Source organism: Entelurus aequoreus, linkage group LG13 (assembly GCF_033978785.1).
Source record: "Entelurus aequoreus isolate RoL-2023_Sb linkage group LG13, RoL_Eaeq_v1.1, whole genome shotgun sequence".
NCBI lineage: Eukaryota > Metazoa > Chordata > Actinopteri > Syngnathiformes > Syngnathidae > Entelurus > Entelurus aequoreus.
Genome location: NC_084743.1, coordinates 21,073,860 through 21,087,446, shown reverse-complemented (window position 1 = coordinate 21,087,446; position 13,587 = coordinate 21,073,860). Strand labels below are relative to the sequence as shown.

Sequence of the window (13,587 nt, the reverse complement as noted above, 5' to 3'; positions counted from 1 at the left end):
TTACATTAAGTTGAAGACTAATTTGTTTGGCTTTGAAATTGTTGCCATGGACACAAACTTTGTTGACAAAGTCTGATAATACCTGCTTAATATATTGTTTATTGAGGATCCCCATTAGCCGACGCACAAACGCCAGGCTAGTCTTCCTGGGGTCCTTTTCAAAAGTTCAAAGTAAAATAGTAATACAGAGATCCAGTTACAAAACATACACAAATCCAATTACAAATAAAAGAAGGGAAAAAGGAAAAGAAAAAGAAAATTCTCAAAATAATAAAATAAAATAACAGTACACAGATCCAGTTACAGAACATACGCAGATACAGTTACAATAAAAGAAAGGAAACAGGAAAAGAAAAATAAAATTCTCAAAATAATTAAAAAAAAATAACAGTACAGTAGAAACACTGGCCTACTGTATCATTAGGCCAGTGGTTGGAGGTACCGAACCCCACCAGTTTCATATGCGGATTCACCGAACCCGAACTGTAATCATAAAATGATGTTATTATATTAAAGAAATACTAATGAAGGTGTATTTTACAAACAGAAAGTTACAGGAATGTACACATGATCCCATGTTTACATCTCATTGTGCAACATGAGAATGTTTTAGTGAACTAAATGTGATATCTGAAAGGGATACACATTATTTCCAAAGCAGGACCCCCACCCAGACATACAATACTAGTACAAACCCCGTTTCCATATGAGTTGTAGGGATGTGCGTATCGATCCTGTGGTATCGATATATCGATACTCACACGCTACTCATTTGGCATCACTTTTCTGAAAAAAGTATCGATATAAACCAAAAAACGGCGTGTGGGGGGTGCAAGCATCACTTTCAGATGTTTTTGATGACTTACTTAACTTACTATGTGCTGGGACACCCCTGTACCTGGCAGAGTATAGAGCTGGCCCAGTCACGTGACAGGAGACAGCGAATGAGCGTCGTCAACGTGCAACACACACACAGCGATGCAGCCAGGCATATCCAGTGTTGTCCAATTGTTGACTTAAAACAGGCATTGTTTTTTGTTTTTTTTAGTAATGTTTACTGAATATTTTTGTTTAAATGATCATCCTAAATTCAAATAATTTCCACACAGGGGAATTTACTGTTAGTTGAAAATTGCTTGAGTATTTAAAACAAGATAAGAAAGAGATACAATTAGGAGATTCTTCATCTTTGCATTACAGTTTTATTTTTTTCCAAGAAAATCTTGAATATATGATTGAATGTGATTTTTGTTTTAATCTGTAACATGATTTCTTACATTTCGAAAACATTAGCCTATTTCATATTTCATTAATTGCTAATTATATCACAAACTTTAAAAAATAACTGCAGCTTCTTGCAATTCGGATTTGACTGTTAATTGGAAAGCCCTAATATTTAATTATTATTATATATAATATATAGTCATTATTGTATATAATATTGAATTTATTTTTCATATTTATGTTATTTATTTTAATTGTACTTTTATTATATATTGACCATAATAAATGTGGTATAAATGGTCTGTATTTGTCTTGTGATTTGTCTTAAATAATAACAATAGTAATATTTTTGACTGACAAAAAATTGCCAATAAGAAATTATTGGTATCGGTATCTGTATCGGTATCGATGAAAATGCAAGAAAAAGTATCGGTATCGTATCGAATCCTAAAAGTGTGGTATCGCCCATCCCTAATGAGTTGGGAAATTGTGTTAGATGTAAATATAAACGAAATACAATGATTTACAAATCCTTTTCAACCCATATTCAATTGAATGCACTACAAAGACAAGATATTTGATGTTCAAACTCATAAACTTAATTTTTTTTTTTGCAAATAATAATTAACTTAGAATTTCATGGCTGCAACACGTGCCAAAGTAGTTGGGAAAGGGCATGTTCACCACTGTGTTACATGGCCTTTCCTTTTAACAACACTCAGTAAACGTTTGGGAACTGAGGAGACACATTTTTGAAGCTTCTCAGGTGGAATTCTTTCCCATTCTTGCTTGATGTACAGCTTAAGTTGTTCAACAGTCCGGGGGTCTCCGTTGTGGTATTTTAGGCTTCATAATGCGCCACACATTTTCAATGGGAGACAGGTCTGGACTACAGGCAGGCCAGTCTAGTACCTGCACTCTTTTACTATGAAGCCACGTTGATGTAACATGTGGCTTGGCATTGTCTTGCTGAAATAAGCAGGGGCGTCCATGGTAACGTTGCTTGGATGGCAACATATGTTGCTCCAAAACCTGTATGTACCTTTCAGCATTAATGGCGCCTTCACAGATGTGTAAGTTACCCATGTCTTGGGCACTAATACACCCCCATACCATCACAGATGCTGGCTTTTCAACTTTGCGCCTAGAACAATCCGGATGGTTCTTTTCCTCTTTGGTCCGGAGGACACAACGTCCACAGTTTCCAAAAACCATTTGAAATGTGGACTCGTCAGACCACAGAACACTTTTCCACTTTGTATCAGTCCATCTTAGATGAGCTCAGGCCCAGCGAAGCCGACGGCGTTTCTGGGTGTTGTTGATAAACGGTTTTCGCCTTGCATAGGAGAGTTTTAACTTGCACTTACAGATGTAGCGACCAACTGTAGCTACTGACAGTGGGTTTCTGAAGTGTTCCTGAGCCCATGTGGTGATATCCTTTACACACTGATGTCGCTTGTTGATGCAGTACAGCCCGAGGGATCGACGGTCACGGGCTTAGCCGCTTACGTGCAGTGATTTCTCCAGATTCTCTGAACCCTTTGATGTTATTATGGACCGTAGATGGTGAAATCCCTAAATTCCTTGCAATAGCTGGTTGAGAAAGGTTTTTCTTAAACTGTTCAACAATTTGCTCACGCATTTGTTGACAAAGTGGTGACCCTCGCCCCATCCTTGTTTGTGAATGACTGAGCATTTCATGGAATCTACTTTTATACCCAATCATGGCACCCACCTGTTCCCAATTTGCCTGTTCACCTGTGGGATGTTCCAAATAAGTGTTTGACGAGCATTCCTCAACTTTATCAGTATTTATTGCCAGCTTTCCCAACTTCTTTGGCACGTGTTGCTGGCATCAAATTCTAAAGTTAATGATTATTTTCAAAAAAACAAATGTTTATCAGTTTGAACATCAAATATGTTGTCTTTGCAGCATATTCAACTGAATATGGCTTGAAAATGATTTGCAAATCATTGTATTCCGTTTATATTTACATCTAACACAATTTCCCAACTCATATGGAAACGGGGTTTGTACACAGCTCATGAAAAACAATATGTTATAGTCATTGTAAGTGGGCCAAAACACTTATATTACAAAATAATCTCATGGAAATGACTGCTGTCGTTTGATTACAATAATAAAACATTGAACTTGTTATTTAGTCAGGTTTGGGACAGGTGTGCTGCAGGTGTGGACTTGCTGCCGGTTGAAATGTTCACAAAGTTCTAATATTTCTGTTGTCAAAAAAGTCATACTTTGACAATGTTAGTTAATGTTCGCTGTGGTGTTAAACTGCACCTGAATGTCTTCTCATGCAGATTAAAGAGCTGGAAAACGAAAACTGCGACCTGAAGAAGCAACTTCAAGACCTGGAAGAGCACATGATGATAGCACACGTGCCGCCAGTAAGTGAGGCCGTGGTCGGCTAACCATGTCATCAATTCACTGCTTCACTCTATGACTAATACACTTCCTCTGCCATCTTTCTCTCAGCCGTTATATATAAATGCAGTTAATGAGGCGTACATGCTGCAGAGACCCTCTTCTCTCTTCTGGTGTCACGACATCAACTCCTATCTGGAAATCTCTTCCGTCACGCTCACCCCTATGAGCTCGCCAGAGTCCAACCTGTCTAGCGGACTACTAACTCCTCCGCCTGCCAAACCCACTTTCCTTCCTCCTAAACCTCCCGAGGGATGCAGCATCCCGAGACCCCGCGTAAACACCTTCTGCTTCTCTTATTATCTCCCCTGCGTTTTGCTGCTTGGTGTGTTTATTTACACGTACACCCACACTGACCATGACCGTGTCTGACACTTTTAAACAGGCAGGGAGCGTCTCCACGAAACCGCAGTCCACGGACGTTTTCGACATGGTCCCCTTTTCCCCCGTGACCCCGCTGGTGCCCACGCAAGTCAGCAACGGCTGCCCCCCACCTCCACCTACCACACCGCCGTCAAATATAGGTGTGACGCTCCTTTCATGCTCCATTTTTAAAAGGGGAACTGCACTTTTTTTTTAAATTTTGCTAACGTTTTTCTTTTTTATGTGCATTCTATATCTTAAAAAAAACATTAGCAAAAGTCAGCTAACAATGGAGTCAATTGTAGCTTCTCTATTCCACGATAAAGCCTTTTAAAAAAGATCCAAAAAACACCAACAATACTCCATTTACATCTGGTGACCTGCATATTAATCAGGTATTAGCAATATTGTTATTATAGGTGCTAACGCAGACAATCTATTTTTAGGTAGGCAGGTATTTAGGTCTTTATTGTTGTGGAAGTTGCCTCCTAGCAGCTCCACTGTCAGACACGGCATACTTGCCAACCTTGAGACCTTCGAATTCGGGAGATTGGGGGTGGGGGGGTGGGGTGTTGTTGAGGTGTAGGGGCGGCGTGGTTGGGGGCGGGGGTGTATATTGTAGCCCGGAAGAGTTACGGATGCAAGGGATTCTGGGTATTTGTTCTGTTATGTTTATGTTGTGTTACGGTGCGAATGTTCTCCCGAAATGTGTTTGTCTTTCTTGTTTGGTGTGAGTTCACAGTGTGGCGCATATTTGTAACAGTGTTAAAGTTGTTTATACGGTTACCCTCAGTGTGACCTGTATGGCTGTTGATCAAGTATGTCTTGCAGTGACTTGGCCAGCACGCTGTTTGTATGGTGAAAAAGCGGACGTGTCGACAGGTCACGGCATGCCCTTAATATTGTTGTCCGGGTGAAAATCGGGAGAAATTCGGGAGAATGGTTGGGAGGGGCACTGACATTCGGGAGTCTCCCGGAAAAATCGGGAGGGTTGGCAAGTATGACACACGGCACAGGAGCCAAGCGTGCAGGTCCCAACAAGGCCTCAAATAAACATCGGTTTTCAACAACAGTTTTCTCTCCAGCAGAACGCGACCTTTCAGTCACGTCCGTATCCTCTCTCCCTCTCTGCTCCCGGCCGCTTACTGTTAAAGACAACAGGTGATTAGATTAACACGTACCACCTGTGAAATCTAATCACCTGCCAGCTGTGTCTCGCTGTCAGCACCGCCCCGCCCCCGTCTGATGGTGCTCTGTCCTCAGCACCATGGACAGAGGCGGTGACCTTTGCTCCTGCAGGCATCTCCACAATTGTCATTGCACAAGTATAACGAAACTTTGTTTTCAGCACAAACCCGTTCAAGATTAGACAGACAAACAGTGTACAGGGTTACAGGACAGGAACGCTGATGGGTCGCCACAAGGCGCCCCGTAAAAATGGGAAAAAGTTAAATGCTGGGGAAGGAGTAAAAAAATACAATCTAGACGGGGCCCAGTCTGGAGTGGGAAAAAAAAACCTCCATAGCAAAGCACATGTAGATATTACAACATACATCTCGAGATATCTAGCAACAGAGGGGAGGGAGTGGGGGTCACGGTGGCAGGCTGCAGCTCTTCAGGCGCTGCCCATCCGTCCATCACCCCTAAGGGATTCGCGTCAAAGGGCGTTGGATGGATGTTTTAGCGGCGCATTGATCACAGACCACTACCTTATGCTGCTATATTGAGGCGGCGAGCTGCTGCAAGGCCTCTGAATTGGTAAATGTTCATTTTAAATAATAAATCATGCCTCTCACCTGGATTGCAGAAGGATGTGGACAACCAATTTAAATAGACAAGAAAAGACGCTCGTTTGCAGCAACTTTTTTAAAATTTTTGGTTAGGATTAGGACTAATTCTTCATCTAAACGGGAAGATATAAACATCCCATCAGTCGGCATCCCGGCGAGAGCAGACATTGTACAGTAATGGGTTGTTTTACTATGCTCCTAGTTTATATTTGTTCTTTAGCACTTGGCAATATTGCTACATGACGCTTAGTGTTTAACACAGCTTCTAAAACGTGTAGATCATCCTCCTTATGTTTCAGTTCAGTTCAGTTTCAGTTTATTTCGAACATGCAATGTAATGCATCACATATTTCCAGTTGTTTCGTTACAGCACGTCCGAAAAGGAGTAGTGAAGTGAATTATATTTATATAGCGCTTTTCTCTAGTGACTCAAAGCGCTTTTACATAGTGAAATCCAATATCTAAGTTACATTTAAAACCAGTGTGGGTGGCACTGGGTGTCTTGCCCAGGGACACAACGGCAGTGACTAGGATGGCGGAAGCGGGGATCGAACCTGGAACCCTCAAGTTGCTGGCACGGCCACGCTACACCGCCCCAGTAGGAAGAAGCTGAGTTTATTTAATCCTACCCGTTTTCATACCATAGCAATTTTATCCCATTTCCTTGTTCTCTGTAATAGAGCAGTGAATAAATAATAAATAAATAATATACCATAGTAAGTAAACAAATATTAAATACATAAATAATCTTTATCTAAAAAAAAACAAAAAAAAAACAAACCAAAAAAAAAAAAAAGATCCGTCCATCCATTTTCTACCTTTCGGGTGTTCATCATAATTCTTGTTCTGTGTACTTTGTGAACACTTGTAGTCTTAAACTGAATCATATTGGTGCTTTGTTAGATTTTTTTTGGGTTAATCCATTCCATAATTTAATTCCACAAATGGATATGCTAAAGGTTTTAAATGTTGTACGGGCATACCATTTTTTTTTTTTTATTTGATCTTCCTCATAGTTTATTCAGGCTAAAAAATACACGGTTCTGGATCGTCATTTGTCCCAAAGTGGTCTGTGTTGTCTCTCGTGAATTATGCCATGATTAGTAGTGTTGTTGTTAAAAGAAATGATGCGTCAGTGAAAATAATACGCTCAAAATGGGCAAAATACGTACATATTATATATTATTATGAATGTGCCTGTTACTACATTACATATACCGTATTTCCTTGAATAGCCGCAGGGGCGCTAATTAATTTAAAACCTGTCACTCCGGCGCTTACCAGAAGCCTGCGGGATGGCCAAGCATGCACTAATTATTTTAAAACCTCTTCTCACTCCGGCGCTTACCTTATCATGAAAAGCACATTTAATTTAAAAAAACGTATTATTGTCTTACCTTTAGGTATAAATGAGTCCATGCCAGCTCCTTTTGAAGAAAAGCATTGATATAGAAGTCTTCCTTATCTTTCTTCAGTTTTAAAAGTCTCTCTGTCTCGATGGAGATCTTTCTTTTAAGTATTACCTCCTGCTTCGATTGAAAGACTAGTTTAGAAAACTGTTTTATTCTAGATATGTAATCCTCCATGGTAAAAGTCCAAGCAAACAATGGCTGCGCACTCTTGCTGCCGGTTGTCTTCTTCTGCAGCACTCTTCTGCAGTACCAGCAGTCGCAAGAAGGATCACTAGCGCCCTCTACCACCAGGAGGCGGGAATCATTTAATGACTCATATTTGACCCGGCGGAAGTGCCAAGCATGCGCTAATTATTTTGCAAAACCAGTTTGACCCGGCTGTAATTCGAGGCATGCGAATACCATATTCCCGGCGCCAATTCAAGGAAATACGGTATGCTAACAGCGTGTATATAAAACCTTAATGGAGGTGTTTGCATGAAAAAGCGCAATAGAGCGACTCCTGTTGACTCCATTGTTAGCTGACTTTTGCTAGCGTTTATTTACTATTTAGAATGCATTAAAAAAAAATGTGATTGTGAATGTGAATTCCAAAAAAGTGCAGTTCCCCTCTAACAATATAACGCCATTTTTGAACGGATGCATTGACAGCCAGTGTGATGTTGATGTGCCGTCCGCAGCAAAAGACTTATTTGGCGCGGAACCTTTTGATCCGTTCACCTGTGGTGCCGCTGACTTCCCTCCTGATATTCAGTCAAAGTTGGACGAAATGCAGGTGAGTAAATACCGAGGCGTGAACTCAAAGCAGACTAGAGTCGCAATTTTATTGACTTGGGACTCGACTTGACAAGCACATATCATCCAAGACTTGCAACTTGACTTGGACTCTGACATCACTGACTTGGGATCTGACTGGGACTTTAGCATTGCAACATCATAAAGGCTTGAGAGATGAGGTGAGGTTGTTCAACTAATGTGTCCTCTGCAGTAATGTATACATTTATTTTAAAAGACAATATAACTATGAGTATGTTGCCCACACTGCAAAAACTGAAATCCAAGTAAGATGAAATATCTCAAATAAGGGTGATATTTGCTTATTTTCTGTCTGATAAGATAAGTCTTCTCACTAATCAGATTTTATGTTAGAGTGTTTTACTTGTTTTAAGGGTTTTGGTCCTAAATGATCTCAGTAAGATATTACAGCTTGTTGCTGAGATGTTATGACCTATATTGAGTAAAACATGCTTGAAACTAGAATATCAACTGTTGCAAAGCTGTGTCATCAACACTCACAAGTATAAAACTGCTTTTTTAAAGTAGTAATTTCTTACTTCAAGCGTGAAAAAAAAAATCATGATGCCGAGCTCATATCATTATGTCAAGATAATATTTTATATAATATTTTTCAACATATTGAGCAAAAAGGTCTCTTTTTTTCCTACCAAGAAAAGTGCACTTGTTATTAGTGAGAATATACTTATTTTAAGGTATTTTTGGGTTCATTGAGGTTAGCTAATTTTACTTGTTTTGGAAAGTCTTGACAAGCCGAATTTTTTTGTTCTATAGGCAGATAATTTTGCTTGGTTCAAATAAAATACCCCTAATTTTTATATATTTTTTCTTGTTTTTGAACACTGACTTTTTGCAGTGCACATGCTAATGTTCGCCAATTCATGTCTCTGCAACCACAAATCAATATCAAATGTAGTTTAATAATGGGTACCATTCACATTTGAAACGATACGGTACCGATTCCCGGTACCTTGATACAATCGTCCGTACTTCTGTGTGTTTATAAACATTGTTTTTGATAACACAATCCAATTTCTTATTGCAACATTTTAAAATGTAATCGTGTATCAATCAATGTTTATTTATACAGCCCTAAATCACAAGTGTCTCAAAGGGCTGCACAAGCCACAACGACATCCTCGGTTCAGATCCCACGTCAGGGCAAGGAAAAACTCAACCCAGTGGGATGTCAATGAGAAACCTTGGAGAGGACCGCAGATGTGGGCGACCCCCTCCCCCCCCCAGGTTAAGACAGCAATTGGTCCAATAGAAAAAAAATGCTAGGTATTTGGCGACACCTAGTGGTCACAATAATTCATTCAATTAAATTGCATGACATAACTATTTAATACCTGTTTATATTGACACATGTGCTGTTTTAGACTGCAACATTGATCAATTAGGGACACTTGTTACTAGAGATGTCCGATAATATCGGACTGCCTATATTATCGGCCGATAAATGCTTTAAAATGTAATATCGGAAATAGAGAACATACAAACCCTTTATTTATTAAGTCAAAAATATTAAAGTTCGGTAAATTGGTAAAATTGCAAACAGCTAAAATGATGTACAAAGCAAACTATAACCTGCTACCAAAGAATGAAAGAATTTACAACAATTCTTCTCTACTAAAGAGGAAAAATATAACCTTAGAGGAAAAAATAATTTAAAACATTTATATGCACGTACAACACTTAGAACTTTTAGCATATCAGTATGTGGAATTAAATTATGGAATGGATTAAGTAAAGAAGTTAAAAAATGTACTGATATGATCCAGTTAAAGAGGTTGTTCAAAATAATAGTACTTACAAAGTACCAAGAAGTAGAATTATGAGAAATACTCCCAAACTTATTGAAAATAAGATATTCTTCATCTCAGTATGTTAATAATGACTGAATTAATTAATTACATATTACAAAACTGTTGTGTATACTAATTCATAGATGTTATTTTATTTTATAAAAAGGTCAGTAAATGATTCTATATATTTGTAAACGCTCTGAAGTGGGAAAGGGGTAGGATTAAATAAGCTTTGCTTCTTCCTACTCCTTTTCGGGCATGATGTAAAATGAAATGATATGAAATTGTGTGATGTATTATGATGTAAGTGTGTTCATGTTCGAAATAAACTAAAGAAAAGAAAGAAATTATCGGTATCGGTTTCAAAAAGTTTTTTTTTTAAATTTATTTATTTTTGTCCTGTCTAGCTTCTCAGGCAAATCATATAGTTGATGTAGATGCCCATATTGGCTGTTCAGATTGAGCCCAGTTTATAATTTCCTGTTATACAGTATACAAGGCAGCCTTGCACTAAAGGAGGACTATGTTATTGTTTACTTTATTACTCTAGTATACTCTGGACTGAAGCTGTGTGCCTTCGTTGTTTTTGTAGCTGTTGTTTTGAGGCATGTTTAAAAAAAAATATAAAAAATAATGCACTTTGTGACTTCAATAATAAATATGGCAGTGCCATGTTGGCATTTTTTTCCATAACTTGAGTTGATTTATTTTGGAAAACCTTGTTACATTGTTTAATGCATCCAGCGGGGCATCACAACAAAATTAGGCATAATAAAGTGTTAATTCCACGACTGTATATATCGGTATCGTTTGATATCGGAATCAGTAATTAAGAGTTGGACAATATCGGAATATCGGATATCGGCAAAAAAGCCATTATCGGACATCTCTACTTGTTACGTATGTCTAGCTTGTTTGCTATCATGTGCTGAGCTGTTGTGTAGCTGCTCGTAGCCTATAGCATGTTTATTTTTGCAAACGATCTCACAAAAAATACAAGACCAGATCAAACTTGCGTGCTCTTTGACATGTTTAATGGCTGCCCAGCTTTGCGCAAGTAAACACCTCTGCATTTGACCCATCCCCTTGATCACCCCCTGGGAGGTGAGGGGAGCAGTGGGCAGCAGCGGTGGCCACGCCCGGGAATCATTTTCTTGCATCTGAGATTTTAGACACACGCTGATATCATCCGATACTTGATTTTGATTTGATTTTTTATTAAGGATCCCCATTAGCTGGTTGCCACAACAACCCACTAGTCTTCCCGGGGTCCACAAACTCAATACAATTACAAGTAAAAGCATTTAATTATAACTACACAATACAGAAAAAAAAATAAAAGCATCAGTAAGAAAACAAGCCAACACTTTACAGTCACAGAATAATAACTACCATATAAATATAACTACACAATACAAAACCAAACAAAAATCATCAACAAGCAAACTAATTTACAGACTCAGATAAAATATTACTTTCTTTTTTAAAAACCTGTTTACGTTCAATGCCGGTGAGAATTCGAAGCCGGTTATTCCAGAGCGATATAGATATATAAATAAAAGATTTCTTGTTTTCACTGATATCAAAGCGACATCCCGAGTCATACCAACGACTATAAAAATGGGACCTATTACCTCCCTGCTTGGCACTCAGCATCAAGGGTTGGAATTGGGGGTTAAATCACCAAAAATTATTACCGGGCGCGGCCACCGCTGCTGCCCACTGCTCCCCTCACCTCCGAGGGGGGTGATCAAGGGTGATGGGTCAAATGCAGAGAATAATTTCGCCACACCTAGTGTGTGTGCGACAATCATTGGTACTTTAAAAGGCCTACTGAAAGCCACTACTAGCGACCACGCAGTCTGATAGTTTATATATCAATGATGAAATCTTAACATTGCAACACATGCCAATACGGCCGGGTTAACTTATAAAGTGCAATTTTAAATTTCCCGCTAAACTTCCGGTTGAAAACGTCTATGTATGATGACGTATGCGCGTGACGTCAATCGTTGAAACGGAAGTATTCGGACCCCTTTGAATCCAATACAAAAAGCTCTGTTTTCATCTCAAAATTCCACAGTATTCTGGACATCTGTGTTGGTGAATCTTTTGCAATTTGTTTAATGAACAATGAAGACTGCAAAGAAGAAAGCTGTAGGTGGGATCGGTGTATTAGCGGCTGGCTGCAGCAACACAACCAGGAGGACTTTGAGATGGATAGCAGACGCGCTAGCCGCCGACCTCACCTTGACTTCCTCCGTCTCCGGGCCGCCGACCGCATCTATGATCGGGTGATGTCTTTCGTCGCTCCGTCGATCGCTGGAACGCAGGTGAGCACGGGTGTTGATGAGCAGATGAGGGCTGGCGTAGGTGGATAGCTAATGTTTTTAGCATAGCTCTGTGAGGTCCCGTTGCTAAGTTAGCTTCAATGGCGTCGTTAGCAACAGCATTGTTAATCTTCGCCAGCCTGGAAAGCATTAACCGTGTAGTTACATGTCCATGGTTTAATAGTATTGTTGATCTTCTGTCTATCCTTCCAGTCAGGGGTTTATTTCTTTTGTTTTTATCTGCATTCAAGCACGATGCTATCACATTAGCTTCGCCGATGTATTGTCGTGGAGATAAAAGTCACTGGGAATGTCCATTTCGCGTTCTCGACTCTCATTTTCAAGAGGATATAGTATCCGAGGTGGTTTAAAATACAAATCCGTGATCCACAATAGAAAAAGAAGAGAGTGTGGAATCCACCGAGCCAGCTTGTACCTAAGTTACGGTCAGAGCGAAAAAAGATACGTCCTGCACTGCACTCTAGTCCTTCACTCTCACGTTCCTCATCCACGAATCTTTCATCCTGGCTCAAATTAATGGGGTAATCGTCGCTTTCTCGGTCCGAATCTCTCTCGCTGCATTGTAAACAATGGGGAAATGTGAGGAGCCTTTCAGCCTGTGACGTCACGCTACTTCCGGTACAGGCAAGGCTTTTTTTTATCAGCGACCAAAAGTTGCAAACTTTATCGTCGATGTTCTCTACTAAATCCTTTCAGCAAAAATATGGCAATATCGCGAAACGATCAAGTATGACACATAGAATGGATCTGCTATCCCCGTTTAAATAAATAAAAAATATTTTCAGTAGGCCTTTAACTTTTAACTTAAATCAATATTGGATCGGGACACCCCAAATGTACAACCCACTGTTATTTTCTCACCGAGCTTCTTGTTGATGGTCTTGTGCAGGTCTACAATTACCCTTTGACAGGTCTTGCCCATCAATTCTGAGTATTTTCTTAAAAGTACTAATTTGTGTTTTTCACCGGCACAAAACTATTTTGAGTGGGTCAAATTTTTCGCAGGTTTTCAGGGGGATCGAATACTTATTTTGTGCATGTAATGTTATTATTTTAAACTAGTAAACACATTTTTACAAAATCAGGAGATCACATATTTGACTATTTTGAAGTCAAGGTGCTAAACTTCTGAACTCTGTATAACTAACCTCCATGGTGCACAGTGCCACTAGGTGGCAGTGTTGAACACTTTCCCTTTAAAGACCTTTTGCTAATTCTCCCATCTATCCTTCTGTCCTCTCCCTGTGCAGCGTCAAAGATGGTTGGTACATTTCTCTGCATGCGCTGTGTGATGCTGCAAGGGCTGCTTCGGTGTTTTGTAAGCATGCTGCTAACTTCCCATCGCTTTTTTTGTTCGAGCCGCACCTGCCATCAACCGATCGTTAACTCCCCAACGTC

At 39.5% G+C, this 13,587-nt stretch overlaps 1 protein-coding gene across 6 annotated transcripts in view; it reads left to right on the top strand.

The window, feature by feature from the left end:
- LOC133663245 (PTB domain-containing engulfment adapter protein 1-like) overlaps positions 1 to 13,587 on the top strand; it is a 165,047-nt gene that overhangs the window by 146,604 nt on the left and 4,856 nt on the right. For 3 of the 6 annotated variants that reach the window (XM_062067573.1, XM_062067571.1, XM_062067572.1), the window contains exons 8-11: positions 3,547 to 3,633; positions 3,722 to 3,946; positions 4,056 to 4,194; positions 7,916 to 8,010. In XM_062067573.1, the coding sequence (XP_061923557.1) occupies positions 3,547 to 3,633; positions 3,722 to 3,946; positions 4,056 to 4,194; positions 7,916 to 8,010 (546 nt within the window). Of the gene's footprint in view, positions 1 to 3,546; positions 3,634 to 3,721; positions 3,947 to 4,055; positions 4,195 to 7,915; positions 8,011 to 13,439; positions 13,451 to 13,587 lie in introns of all 6 variants that reach the window. The other 3 variants (XM_062067574.1, XM_062067577.1, XM_062067576.1) reach the window with 3 other exon arrangements.